The sequence below is a fragment of the Lepus europaeus genome, chromosome 8 (genome assembly GCF_033115175.1).
Source record: "Lepus europaeus isolate LE1 chromosome 8, mLepTim1.pri, whole genome shotgun sequence".
Classification (NCBI taxonomy): domain Eukaryota; kingdom Metazoa; phylum Chordata; class Mammalia; order Lagomorpha; family Leporidae; genus Lepus; species Lepus europaeus.
Window position 1 is genome coordinate 96,817,605 of NC_084834.1, and position 14,985 is coordinate 96,832,589.

The window sequence follows — 14,985 nt, forward strand, 5'->3', positions numbered from 1 at the left end:
CTAGAGTTGTATATGAAATGCATGAGGTTTGTATACCTTACATAAAAGCCTTTTGGGAAAAAATACAAATTCAGCAACCCCCCTCCCCCCTAAAAAAAAGAACCCATGCTGGCAATGTCCATGAAAAATAGCAAAAGAAGAACTTCAAAGTCAATTAAGTAAAAATTGTTTGATTTATAAGAAGTAATGGGGGCCATTGCTATGGTGTAGCAGGTAAAAGCCGTCGCCTGCAGTGCCAGCATTCAATATGGGCACTGATTTGAGTTCCAGCTGCTCCACTTCCAATCCAGCCCTCTGCTATAGCTTGGGAAAGCAGTGGAAGATGGCTCAAGTCTATGGGCCACTGGACCTGTGGGGGAAAAACCCAGAAGAAGCTCCTGGCTCCTGGCTTTGGATTGTCACAGCTCCGGGGCCTTTCCGGCCAGTTAGGGAGTGACCAGCAGATGGAAGACCTCTCTCCCTCTCTCTACCTCTCCTTCTCTCTCAGTGTAACTCTGACTTTCAAACAAATAAATAAATCTTTAAAAAACAAACAAACAAAAGTAATGAATTCTCTTTTTGGTAGAAAACTTGGCCATATCTCTAGTAACTTTTGATTCACCCATCTACATGCATATATATCCACCATCCTATGCATACATGCATACATATATGCATACAGCAAGAGACATAGGTACCTAAACACAAGTACACTAAAACATCACATGTAGTTTCACCTTAACCAACATTAAATTACCAAATAATATTAATTATAAGGTAAGTTACAAAGAATACATCAACAAAATCCTCCAAGTAGATAGTGTAAAGGCCAGCTTTTTTGACCACAATACAGTAATACTAAGAAATCCTGTTTACAAGCTTGGATAAAAGTAATTAGGGTCATTTTGAAATCTAAAACATTCAGCAAAGTCTTGTGTAAATGAAAATATACAAGTATGGAGGGTTTAAAAAAGAAGGAAAATGAAAATGCTAATTCTCAAAATTTGTTGATTGTAACAAAAGTTACGCCCAGAAGGAAATATTTTGTTCATTGTTTCCATTATTTTAAAAAAGAGAAATGAAAATAAGTGACTATTTGCAACTCATGGAGTTTGGGAAAAACAACAAAACACACCTCAAAAAAGCATGAAAAAGGGATATGGTGAAGAATAAAAATAGAAACAAAATTAACCAAAAAACAATCATAATACAGTCAAAAGTGATATGGTTAGTTATTTAAAACCAAGTATCTTAATAAATAATTATGACAGAAGATATAGTCCAAACTTTAAAAACAGGAATTAGAAATTGGATATCACAAAATACAGAGGGAATATAATACAAAAATTATTAAGTGCCATTCTATGAAAATATGTTATACAATTTCAGTGAAGTCGATTATTTCCCCCACCTAAATTTAACATTCAGAATTGGAGGCAGGCTCCTGGCCTTGCAGCTGGGATGCTGCTTGGGACATTCACACACTTGTCACAGTGTCTCAGTTGCAGCCCTAGTTCCAGTCCCAAGGCTCAAGAAAGAGAAAGCATGAATTTCTCGGAACAAAATTTTTGTTTTGGAGTAGCTTTGGAACAATATGGTTTTACTGTTTAGAGTTATGTCAAATCTGTGACCAAAATATACAAAGAAACTCTTGGAACTCAACAACAACCCAGTTAAAACAGTCGGCAAAACAACAACAACAACAAAAACAAAACAAAGAAACCAAGATGTGACTAGATATCTCACTAAAGAAGATAAACAGATGACAAATAAGCTCACAGAAATATTCTCAGCATCATCTGTATCTAGGAAAAAACACTGAGATAACTGTACATATATGAGAAAGGCTAAAATTCAAAACATCAATGACACTCATCGCTACACTTGATCGTAGCCAAAAGGCCAAGAAGCGATGACGCATATTGCTGACTGAATAGTATGTGGAGCAATAGGAACACTCATTCATTACTGGTGGGATTGCAAAATGATACAGTCACTCTGTCAGCAGTTTGGCAGTTTCTTTTAAAGTTAAACAGAGTTTTACCATAGATACAGAAATCATGCTTCAGGTATTTACCCAAATGTGCCCATACAAAACTCTGTAGGCAATTTATAGCAGTTTTATTTATACTTGAAAAAAACTTTGAGACAACTAAGACATCCTTCAATTGGTGAACGGATAAACAGACTGCTGTAAATCCATACAAAGGAATATTTATGCAGTAATATATAAGATATTGGCTAGCAAATCATGAAATGTCATGGGAAAACATGCATATTGCTAGTTGAAAAAAGCCACTCTGAAGTGGCTACATAGCATAAATTCTAACCATCCAGCTCTCTGAAAAAGCAAAACAATGGTGCCATAAAAGAATCAGTGTTTGCTAAAGGTGAATGGGAGTGGAGGGAGAAGGATGAGTAGGTGGAGCACAGGGATTTTTAGGGTGGTGAAACTATTGGTTTTGGTAATGTAATGGTGGACACAAAACTGTATACAATTGTTAACACTCATAAAACTGAACAACAGCAATCCCTGATATAAACTATGGACTTCAGTTAATAATTTTTTCAAGATTGGCTTATCAATAGTAACAAACATACTCACTAATGCAAAGTATTATTAGGAGAATCAGTGTGTACAAGTGGGGAAAAGAGGAATATGGAAACTATATTTTTTATGTTCAATTTTTCTCTAAGCATAAAATGCTCTAGAAACAGTCTCCTAAACTGAAAATTACACAAAATTCATTATTCAGTATCTACAAATAAAGATTTATTGGCAAAGAAGAAAACAAACTATTTACATACAAAAACTCCTATAAATAAAGATACAAAAATTCCAAATAATGTACAAGCAAACCAACTTGGACAATTCATTGAAAAAATATTTCAGGGAGCATTTTTTACCTGGAATGAATCTCAGTATTTATAGACATAGTTTATCACATAACTTAAATTTATTTATAATAATGTTTCAATTGATTGACAGACAGCATTTGGAAGGAAACACTGACATTCATTCCTGGAGAAGTCTAAAAAAAAAGTGAGGAATAAAAGTATACTTCCAAACAAAATAAAAATATTATTATGGGGGCACTTCAATAGGTTCTCAGAAAATGAAATTAAAAGATGAGTTTGATGCAAAAAATAAAGTGTAATCTATACATACAAAGGGTCTTCATGGGTCTTTTTACTTGTTGATTTATTTATTTATTTAGTAGAACATTAAGTTAAGTGATGTTAACTATCTGAAAAAATAAAAAAGAAAAAAATGAAGGAAGGAAAGAAAGAAAAAAAGAGAGAGGAAGGGAGGGAGAGAGAGGTGGAGGGACATGATCATATTCTTAGAATTTTATTCATGAACTACACTGAATTTATTCTCTTTGTATTCATATTACATTAACATGAAAAATAAAGTATCAGAAAAAAAGAAAAGCTTATTATAAAACAGTTGTGCTTGGGTTTCAAAATTTTTGTTGTGCTATTATGAACTGAACTTTTAACTCAATTTTCCATGAAATTTTTGACATACTCTCATACTTAATCAAATATTATACTTATTGATTTTTAATAAAGTATTAGATAACACTAGTTTTAATAGATTTTATAGGGAATACTCTTGATAATATATTTCATGATAATCTCCTCTTGTCTAGAAAAAGTCCTGAGCCTCAGGCCATGAACCTACAGGTATTGTACCTTCCACACGACCGTGACGATTGCTGACTGATTCAAGAACAGAAATGTGTCCCTAATGTGGCCGAACAGGTTTCTCCTCCTGAGAATCTAGAATTGGGGATCCAGAATTAGAGACTGGAGACTCCTTGCGCGTTACTCCTGGCAGGGCTTGACAGACAGGCTTGCAGAGTTCCTCTGCACTCTTTCCCAAGCCCCAGTTATCACTTCTGGTTTCTAGCACCTTCCGCTTTCTGCTTAAATGTGTGACGTTTGTGTCTAGTGACTTGTAAGCAATTGAAATCTTAAGACATGCAGGCATTAACACACGTTTCATGGTGAAAATGATGGGTCAGTTGGTCGGTGGACAATTTGAGACTCGAAGTTAAACAACCTTACAGAGTTCTCTTTATTTCGGAGCTTCTCAGTGTCAACAACATGTCCTGTGAATCCCTGGGAGAAAGCTGTAGTATGCAATTTCACAAGCTTATTGAACCAAAGAATTTTTAATTTTTTAAATATTTGGAAGATATTCTAAAAAGGCTGGCTTTTTCCCAAAGCACACTTTGGGAAAATTTCCTAGTGGTATATCCCCAAAACCAGCAGTATAATAATGATTTAATATGGTTCTGGAAAGCCTTGGTTAAAACAATAAGATTGAAATCAGACATAACTAGAGCAAAGGAGTCAAAATTATTAGTTTTTGTACAATGAGTATAAAATCTTATGCTATCTATCAGAATCCTTCAGAATAGTGGTCTATAATAAGGATATGCACAAAATAAACATTTCAATTCAATTGCATTTATGTGGTAGCCACAATAACCTACTGTAGCTTTTATGAGGGGGAATCTATTCATAATAGCAGAGCAACAGCCAACATCAATAAAATAATAAGATTCCTGAGATTCCTTTTAAGTCCACGCTGGTGAATTTATTGAGGGAAGCATTTTTTCATTTTTATTCTCTGGGAAGAGTACTTGGCTCACAATTGATCGTCCATACATAAGTAAGTAAATATTTCTTTTCAATTTCCTTGGGGCTAAAATAATTAATGGCTAATTGTCTACTGGTCAAAATCATATTATTCTGGAAGGTACAATAACAGAGATTGGTCATGTATCAGGTAATATTTTTTACTATATAATTGCTTATCTCAGTATATTGTGTTATAAAGCAAGAAACATGAAAACAGAAGGCTCATCCAGCCCAGGGTCCCTCTTTTTCTACAGGACCAGCAGTGCAAAATGTGTGCACCTGAGTATCCCAGACTGCTCCTGCCTTGGCTCTCCAACACCATGCCCCTGACCAATAAACTGGATTCATTGTTTTGTCAGAATTATCCAATTTTCTGAAGATTCTCATTCATCCACAAAGTTATCATCATTACTGGAACTACAGGAAATATATTTCTGCACAGTCTGTTCATTTTAAATTTACAGTTTAGTAGGGGCTGGGCTACTTATTGAAGCTGAGTCAAGGGTCCTTTCTGTGGGAATTCTGGATCTGGGAAAAAGGTGGGAGAGGAAGTAAAGAATGGAGGGAGGGAGGAAATGAGGGAGGCAGGGAGAGAGTGCAAGCGAGAGCAAATGAATGTAAGACTCTAGAATCATTGAGACCACATTTCCTAACATAGGGCAAGGTCTGGAGAAACTTAGGGGCTCTTGGGTAGAAAGATAAAATGATGATGTTCAGAAGGGAACACACAATGAATTAGAAAGGGAGTTCTGATTGTGTTCCAGGCTTCCGTGCTGTTATTCCTGAGATACAGAAATGTACATGGTTTTACAAGAAAGGTTCAAGTGGGATTTCTGTCACTTCCAGAATGCTGATGATTATACCTAAAGTACTGCTTCAAGAAAATTATACTTAACTTGCAAGGCTGTTCTCTTCAGCTGATGGAGTCTAAAAATAGATGAGAGAAACAGCAAGGAGGAATAATAGATGTTTTGGATTTTGAAGGAACCACCAGGAGCCAAAGTCTGGAGAGATAAAGCAATTTGGCCAATTATCGACTCTGGCTTGCCAAATAGTCTGGTTCTTAATGCACTCTACTCTTTATTTCGTTGCCCAGTTTCTTGTTTCATTTCCCTTTAGTTGACTGGCTCCTTCTTTGGTCCTGTCTTTTTGGCCCAATGTTATTTTTTCTGATTCTTAGGAGTATTTTACATACCCTTTCCTAGACCCTGTATTTAACTATGAACTCCAGGTCAAAATTATCTGTTTTTATAAATTATTTTCTTTTAAATTTTTGGATTAATATATAATATTTGCACATTTTTGTGGGGTACAGTGCAATACTTAACTCACGTACGCAGTATAAACTGATCCAGCCAGTCACCAGTGTTTCCATTCCCTTATCTTTTCTTTCTGTTTGGAGCCCACCAGCTCCTCTCCTCCAGGTCTTTATACAGTGTGTATCGCATTACTGTGAACTATCCTCGTCCCATTGTACTGTGGAATGGAATAGTACACTTTTTGCTTGTATCTGATGGTTTTGGCATCCATTATCCAATCTCTCTCTATCTCTCCTGCCCCAACCCTTGACTGCCTGTAATAATCACTATGCTAAGTTCAGAACAACTGTAAAATTACTTTCTTAGTGTACCCTGGACTCCTGGATAACAGTTCCTGGATTGTTCTCTCTTCCTTAATGCGTGGAAGTCATCTTAATGAGCTTTCATGAAGGGAACTTCCGAGTTTCAGCAGCTGAACTAGTGTGACCTTTAGAACTGTGAGATATGCTCAACACAATCAGATGTCATTTACATATTTATAGGAGTTGTGGCCCTTCCAGCAGAGAGAATACAAAGCACTTCAGAAGTACAGTAAGACCACACACAGATTCCCTGAATATCAATCACCATGAGTGGATATTATACTCCAATTAATTTTTACAAACTGGGAAATAGGACACTTGAAACAGGGAACTTAGTAAGGCCACTGCAATTCTAAAGGCATGGGATTAGAATTGTCAGAGGTCTAGACTTGTTTTCGTATCGGCCAAAAGTCTCCCATGGTGAAAAACTATATTGGATGTTTCCATGTTATGGGCTGAATTGTGTCTGCCCATAATTCATATCTTGACACTCTTATGCTGAAGATAGTGCCATTAAAGAGGTCGTTAACTCAAAAGCTCACTATTATGTGAGCCCTAATCCAAGGTGTCCTCTGGGCACACAGAGACCCCAGGGATGCTCCCATGGGGGAAAGACCACACGTGGACACAAGAAGAAGGCTGCCATCTGCAAGGCAAAGGGAGAGGCCTCAGAAGAAAGTGGCTCTGTAGCCCCCAGCGCTGTGAGAAAGAAAACTTCTGTTGTTTAAGCCACTCAGTCTGGAGTAGTCCTCACCCAGCTGAAATCGCCTGTGTTTACTAGCAGGAAATCCCTTTCAGTAGACAAGGTAAAAATTACTTGTGAGGATGTAACTTATTTTTAGTGTTTGAAACATTGAGATTAAACATAGAAACAATCTGTAAGTATAGTATACTAAGGATCTTAAATTCCAATATTTAAAAAGTATCACCTTCAGGAAATCTGGCATATCAGAAGGAATGATGTCTAACGATGAGCCTTGCTATTTCAGGTTCAAATGTGATACTTCAATACTAATTCAGACACTATTTCAAATTGAAAGTTTACAATTTTGTAAACCACGTTGAAACATCTGGGAGAGTATGAGTTATTACATTCATTGTTTATTTTATTTAGAATAGTCACAAATATATGAGAAGGCTTATTTTTAAAAATTAGAAATTTTAAGAAAAGTGAATCTAATGAAAATTATGAATAAAAGTTAAAAGTTTAAAATAAAAAACAGCTCTATAAGAGATTAAAATAAACTATTATCTGCTTAACAGATTAAAAGTTGTTTAGGATAAATTAAGTTATAGAATGAATCACAATGATAAAGTTTGGTCAAATATATAGGAATTAGAGTTTTGAATTTATTAACGTTATAAGCTAAATATTATTTTACTAGAAAATAATCTCAGACTTAAAGAAAGGTTGTGGCCGGTGCCGCGGCTCACTTGGCTAATCCTCCACCTGCGGCACCGGTACCCTGGGTTCTAGTCCCGGTTGGGGTGCTAGGTTCTGTCCTGGTTGCTCCTCTTCTAGTCCAGCTCTCTGCTGTGGCCCGGGAAGGCAGTGAAGGATGGCCCAAGTGCTTGGGCGCCTGCACCCACATAGGAGACCAGAAAAAAGCATCTGGCTCCTGGCTTCGGATTGGTGCAGTGCACCGGCCGTAGCGGCCATTTGGGGGGTGAACCAATGGAAGGAAGACCTTTCTCTCTGTCTCTCTCTCTCTCTCGCTGTCTAACTGTGCCTGTCCAAAAAAAAAAAAAAAAAAAAAAAAAGGTTGTAAGTACAACACAAAGATCTTTTCCCTGTGAATTATTTATAAATAATCTCCTGACATGATGCCCTTTGATTCACAAAGTCCTTTATTCTAATTACTCACAATCAAGGATTTTTTGGTATAGAACAATTTAAACTGTGATTGACTATTTGATTCAGACACAAGTCTTGTTTTTATTTGGTAGCTCACAAATAAAGTTTGCCACACCACAGATGATGATCTCTGTCACCACTTGCTGAAGGTGGTGTCAGCCATTTCCAACCTTCCCTCTGAAATTAGTAGTTTGTGGAGAGATGCTATGCAATATATTCTTCCTTATCAACCTTTGGATTTACTCATGTCTGTAGGTCAGTTTGGACTCATGGTTTCCTATTTTACTTCTTTAGTTGTCATTAGTTATGTCTATGATATTGAATCTGTCCCAGATTTGGGCAGTGGGGACTCCAATCTAGATTCTATGTCTCCTTGATAAATCCCCTTCACTTTTTGTGAATGTCTTCTTTATATATTTTTTTAAAGGACATATTTCTTTCTTTATTTGAAAGGCAGAGTGACAGAGACTTGGAGAGACAGAGACAAAAAGGCAGAGAAAGAGAGAGAGAGAGATTCCATTTGCTGGTTCACTCCTCAAATAGCTAAAACAGCTGGGGCTGGGCCAGGTCAAAACCAGAATCCGGGAACTCCATCCAAGTCTCCCGTGTGGGTGGCAGGGACCCAAGCATTTCAGTCACCAACCGCTGGCTTCCCAGCTGCATTAGCAGAAAGCTTGAGTAGGAAGTGGAGTAGCTGGTTCTCAAACCAGGCACTAGCCAATATGGTGTGTGGGCATCCTACTGTGCACAACACCCATCCCTGAGAACTTCTTTGCTTTCTGGCACAAAAAGATGTCCTACACTCATACCATGCCTGTCTCAAACCTGGAATCAATTGTTTGCCAAGGGACTCTTACTTCTCTTCAGTAGAAAATGGTGTTAAGAAACTAAGATGGATCCAGTGGGTGTGCTCAATGCTGTTCAGGGTTTTGCTGCTCTTATGTTTTCTCAATGCAGAGTAATGCATGCATGCACACACACATATTCTGTTTGTTCCATACCTTGAAAACCATGAGATCACACCAACATGAGGGGGTTTAAAGCAGTTTATGGAAAATTGAATTAAATGCTAATTTTAGTTTGGTACAAAAAATTGAAATTTTTGAATTTGAATGAATACACAGGGTCTTCAAAAAAGTTAAAAAATACATATTATGAAAAATCTATGCATGGATTTTAAATTTTTAGCACAAAAATCAACATTTTTAAATTCTATTTTCCATGAACTTTCGAAGTATCCTCCTACATCTGTTTCCCGTTTAAAATGCATTCTGACACTCTGTACCAGGTTCCCACCTTCCTCATGAACACACCTTTTTCACCTCATTTGAACTCTGATGCCTGGCCTGGCCTCTCCCACTGTCAGGAGTGGAGCAGAGTCCTACCTTTCTTGATCCCTCTTATGGTCCCACTAGTAGATTGTTTAAAAAGGAGAGAGAATTGGATGGGAAGGAGTTGAGGAAGAAGCAAACACTAATTTTAAATAAAAAGTGGCCTTCAAATAATACCCTTTCTTCATACAAGCCACCTGCAGAGATGTTAGAAAAACATGTGTATTTCTCTTATGGAGTCACCATTTCTCTAAAATCTTCTGGTTTCCTTTAGAATTCATGTCCTCAGCTTCACTGGCACAGGACTCATGTTGTCCAGACACAAAAACATAGTACACACTGCCCTTGAGTTCATACAACAGCTCATGGGGTACTTCAGATTTGATTGAAAACCTTATTCGTACAGCATTTGCTTGTGCTGATTTTCCAATTTGGGGCTTGTTATCAATATTCAATGATTTCAGTAAACAGTATCACCACATGGCATAGTATTTGGTCCACTTGATTTGGCAATAGTAGGACCTGGAACATTTTTGTTTTGGAAAATCTGAGCTACAAAATGTGTCACCAATTAGAGTATCTTTGAAGTGGCAACAAGATTCTCTCCCATAAACTGTTGCAATCAGCCTAAGTGTTCAGGAGAAAAAAATTTAGAAACCTCTCAAGTCAAACTAAGTGTACAATAAAAAGATGGTCAAAGTTATAGTTTCCTTTCTAATTCATTTCATTAACTCATTATTCTAATTTGTCTCCCAGTTATGGAACTCATTTATTATTCTAAATTGCCACTGGCTACAGAATTCTTTTAAATTTAGCAAACAATTAGGGAGCCATCTAACCGTGAGTACTTAAGTCTTCCTTCTGGAAATGTGGTCAAAAATGACAGCTTGCATGTAGAGATCTGTCAGGATAGAGATTCTGGTAGAACTGTCACCTGGTAGAACCTAGAATACATAAATCACATTGTTAGTCAAATCCATGTAAATAATTGGTATTAAGTGAATTTTCTCTTTGTTCCAGTATTGTAGGAAAAAGAGTTGAAAAGGCTGTTTCCATTGGGACATTCACATATTTCCCCCTAATTTTTTTTTCTTTTTTCTTTTACTCAGGAGTGATGACGATTCCAATTAGCTGCTGTGAGGCCCTGGACTGTGATAGGACTGAAGACACCTGGGATCAAAGCAGTGTTCTCTGCTTACGGCTGTCTGGACACTGCTGAGCTCACGACCCACTCTGCAGAGTTCCCAGTGAGGGCTTTACAAACAGATGTTATTTCAGGGTCATATTTCAGTAAGAACCCTATCTTGGTTTAAAGATTGCTGATTAAAAATGTCTCAGGTTTGGAGTTAATTCAGATCAATGGAAGTGTCTGTCCATGTTGGGTTTCATGAAAAGCATCTTTTTTTTTAACTTTTATTTAATAAATATGAATTTCCAAAGTACAGCTTTTGGATTACAGTGGCTCCCCCACCCCCATAACCTCTCCCTCCCATCCACAAGCCTCCCATCTCCCACTCACTCTCCCATCCCATTCACATCAAGATTCATTTTCAATTATCTTTATATACAGAAGATCGATTTAGTATATATTAAGTAAAGATTTCAACAGTTTGCACCCACGCAGAAACACAAGTACTGTTTGAGTACTAGTTACACTGTTAATTCACAACACATTAAGGACAGAGATCCTACATGGGGAGTAAGTGCACAGTGACTTCTGTGGTTAATTTAACAATTGACACTCTTGTTTATGGCGTCAGTAATCACCCGAGACTTTTGTCATGAGTTACCTAGGCTATGGAAGCCTTTTGAGTTCGTCAACTCTGATCTTATTTAGACAAGGCCATAGTCAAAGTGGAAGTTCTCTCTTCTCTTCAGAGAAAGCTACCTCCTTCTTTGATGGCCCGTTCTTTCCGCTGGGATCTCACTCACAGAGATCTTTCATTTAGGCCTTTTTTTTTTTTTTTTTTTTCTTTTTTTTTGGCCACAGTGTCTTGGCTTTCCATGCCTGAAATACTCTCATGGGCGAAAAGCATCTTTCTTAATCAGATTAAAAGTATTTGACTTGCCTCCTCCCTCCCCCAAATCATAATTTGTGAATGATTTGGTCCTTTAAAAATATTTGCTTTCATTTTATCTGAAATGCTGAGAGATGAGAGACAGAGACAGAGGAATAGAAAAAGACAGACGGACGGACAGAGGTCTTTTACCCACTGAGTTACTCCCCAGGTACTGGCAGCAGCTAGGGCTGGGCCAGGACAAAAGTTGAAGCCAACAATTCAATCTAACTCCCCACTGTGAGCGGCAGCGACCTAAGTACTGGAGCCATCATATCTGCAGTCCTAGGGCACTGGAACCTGGAGCAGAGCTGGGACTTGAAGCTACGGCACTGTCACATGGAATGTGGGAATCCTGAGAGATGTCTTAACTGACACACCAAATGCCTGCCTTGGATGCAGTCCTTTTTCCTTTATTTAGGATAGAGGATTATACCATACACTCCTTGGGAACTCCTCTGGGTATGGGAACAAGTATTTTCTAACGTGGTATGTTGATAAAGAAGGTAGAAAGAAGTGAGGATAAGGCTAACTCTCAGGGGGAAAAGAAGCTTTTTGTATATTTGATGTTCAGAAGAGTGATGTTACTTGCTCTGTCTTATTCTAATGCAGGAAGTGATGATAAATTGGGAGTAGAGTGAAGCACAGGTATTGCTTTTCTCCACAGTATTTAATTTCTTGTGCTAAATAGAGAGAATATTTTGGGCACATCTTTTAAAAATAGGTTCAGAAAATTTGTAGTCTAGGAAATGAGCCAAACCCATCCAGTTATATCTGAATTTCACTATTTTTGTGTAACTTTCAACTCTTGAAGAAGTTGTATACAATTGGTAATGTGAAAATTTGTTATCTACAAAGAAGCAAGTTAATTGTGTTCACTGAACTACAATAAATTGTTGCCCTGTATAAGGACTTGTTTTTACATCTTTTTCATTTCGATTTTCTTTACTCCCTAAATATGAAGGTAGTTTGAAAGCCCATAAAACTGAATTAAAAGATAAGTTTATTTTGGTACAAAAACATTTGAAATTCATGCAAACTTTTTGCATTATATATTTCCACAGAGTTTTTGAAGACCCATTTATGCATGTACTTAACAGTTTTTTTATGTCAACCAAAATAATTTCCATTTTACATAATTTTTTTAAAAGATTTATTTATTTGAAAGTCAGAGTTACAGAGAGGGGGAAAAACAGAGACAGAGAGAGAGAAAAAGAGAGAGAGAGAAAGAGAAATCTTTTACCTCAGGTTCACTCCCAGCCAGGGCTGAGCTAAGCCAAAGCCAGGAACTTTATTCAGGTCTCCCAGGTGGTGGCAGGGACCCAACAACTTGGGCCATCTTGCACTGCTTTCCATTAGCAGGGAGCTGGATTGGAAGTGGAGCAGCTGGGACTTGAACCAGTGCCCATAAGGGATGCTGGCATTGTAGGCGTTAGCTTTATGCATTAGGCCAGAATGCTGCCGCCATGAACTTTTAAAAGTACTTCTTGGACTCCGATGTTTGCTCTTTGAATTTACTTTTGAACTGGTTGTGATATTTTACTGATTCCCTATATAATGAATGAATTCTATAAAATCTTTTGCACACTCATTTTACATTTGAGTTGTGATTATACACGTTAAAGAAAAGTTACCTTGTAAATCTTTTGGAGGCATTGCTGTTGATGTCCAGTAGATTTCTCTAACAGCTGAGTAACAGGTATTGCTGGGGAGCGCTGTATTCACAGGTAGCTTAAAGCTACGTGCACCAGTTCTTGCTCTCAGAGGTAAATCTCCTCTAACAATAGAAGTTCAACTTTGCTGATCCTCCGTTTCTTTCCATGTTTCCCTTTTTATAATTTTTGTGGTTTTTTTGGGGCTTTTACAGTTGATAAATTAGTCCTCCCTGGTGATAGTAGCGATTTAATTTAATTTAATTTAATTTATTTTTTGTTGGGGTGGGTATTCGGCTTGGTGGTTGAGATGCCTGCATCCCATACGGGACTGTGTGGTTCCTTAGCCACCTCTAGTTCTTGAATCCAGCTTTCTGCAAATGCCAACACTGGGAGGCAGGAGTTACGGCTCAAATAACTGGATTCCTGCCAGCCATGTGGGAGAATTACACTGGGTTGTTGGCTCCAGGTTTTGGCCTCCGCAGCCGTCAGCATTTGGAGAATTAAAGAGTGGTGGGAGCTCCCTTGTCTCTTTGCCTCAAATAAGTAAATATTTAAAGAAAAAAAAATTGTTATATGGTTTAACCCTTGCAAAAGGATTAATCTGAGTTAAGGGATTAACGAATTATAAATATTATAGATATTAAGTGAGATAAAAGACAATTCGCTTTTTAGTATTTTATTTTCATTGTTTACTCATCTATTTTGAATTCAAATTAAGAACTGGCTTAACAGGCTAATGCTCTGCCTTGCGGCACCGGCACACCGGGTTCTAGTCCCGGTTGGGGCGCCGGATTCTGTCCCGGATGCCCCTCTTCCAGGCCAGCTCTCTGCTGTGGCCCGGGAAGGCAGTGGAGGATGGATGGCCCAAGTGCTTGGGCCCTGCACCCGCATGGGAGACCAGGAGAAGCACCTGGCTCCTGGCTTTGGATCAGCGCGGTGCACTGGCCGCAGTGGCCATTGGAGGGTGAACCAATGGCAAAAAGGAAGACCTTTCTCTCTGTCTCTCACTATCCACTCTGCCTGTCAAAAAAAAAAAAAAAAAAAAGAACATTGTGTCCACCAGTAAACAGAACCACTCTTTTTGATTTGTGAGCCAGTGTTTTGTGTGTGCTTACTTTTTAAATAGTTATTTATTTATTTGAGGGGGGAGAGAGAGAGAGAGAGAAAGAGAGAAAGCACAAGTTAATCCATTTTACACCCACCCCCCCAAATGACCACATGGCTGGGGCTGCGTTAGAGCCCAGCCAGGAGCTTGGAAGGCAATCCAGGTCTCCCGTGTGGGTGGAGGCAACCCATGTGCTTGAGCCTTGGGCTACACCTTAGGGTCTTCATTAGCAGGAAGATGGAGTCAGGAGCCAGTGCTGGGTATGAAAGCTGTGTACTCTGATGTGGGATGTGAGCATCTCCATCACTAGGCTAAATGCCTGTTCTGTTGTGTATTAAGTTTTGTTGTGAAGTTATAAGCTGTTTATATGTCTCCATGTGGAGATGCTTATAATCCAAAAAGGTCTTTAGCTCTTTTTGTATGAGTATATAATATTGTCTTATTTCTGAAAAGTAATAAATTAAATTCAGAAGTCTCCTAAATTAAAGAACTGTTCTGACTGGCTTATAGTGTTTTTATATAAGCAAAATATTTATAGAATCTTTAAAAATTGGGACATTAAATTATAATTTAAATGTGTTGTCCTTAAAAAGTTATTCTTATAGAAACTTAGAAACATTTCTAAAATTTAAGTTCAAGTAATTACAATAAATGTTTGGCAAATTGGGTTAGTATAAGAAGTTTGGATTAATAGTTAAATTCTCTGATTTATCAGTGTTCTGTATAGTA

At 37.7% G+C, this 14,985-nt stretch overlaps 1 protein-coding gene across 1 annotated transcript in view; it reads right to left on the reverse strand.

Moving 5' to 3' along the window:
• Window positions 1-10,287: 10,287 nt before the first annotated feature.
• The window catches only part of CFAP299 (cilia and flagella associated protein 299), a 662,045-nt gene continuing 657,347 nt past the window's right edge, over window positions 10,288-14,985 (reverse strand). Inside the window, exon 6 of the mRNA XM_062199196.1 lies at window positions 10,288-10,383. Within this exon, the coding sequence (XP_062055180.1) occupies window positions 10,288-10,383 (96 nt within the window). The remainder of the gene's footprint in view (window positions 10,384-14,985) is intronic.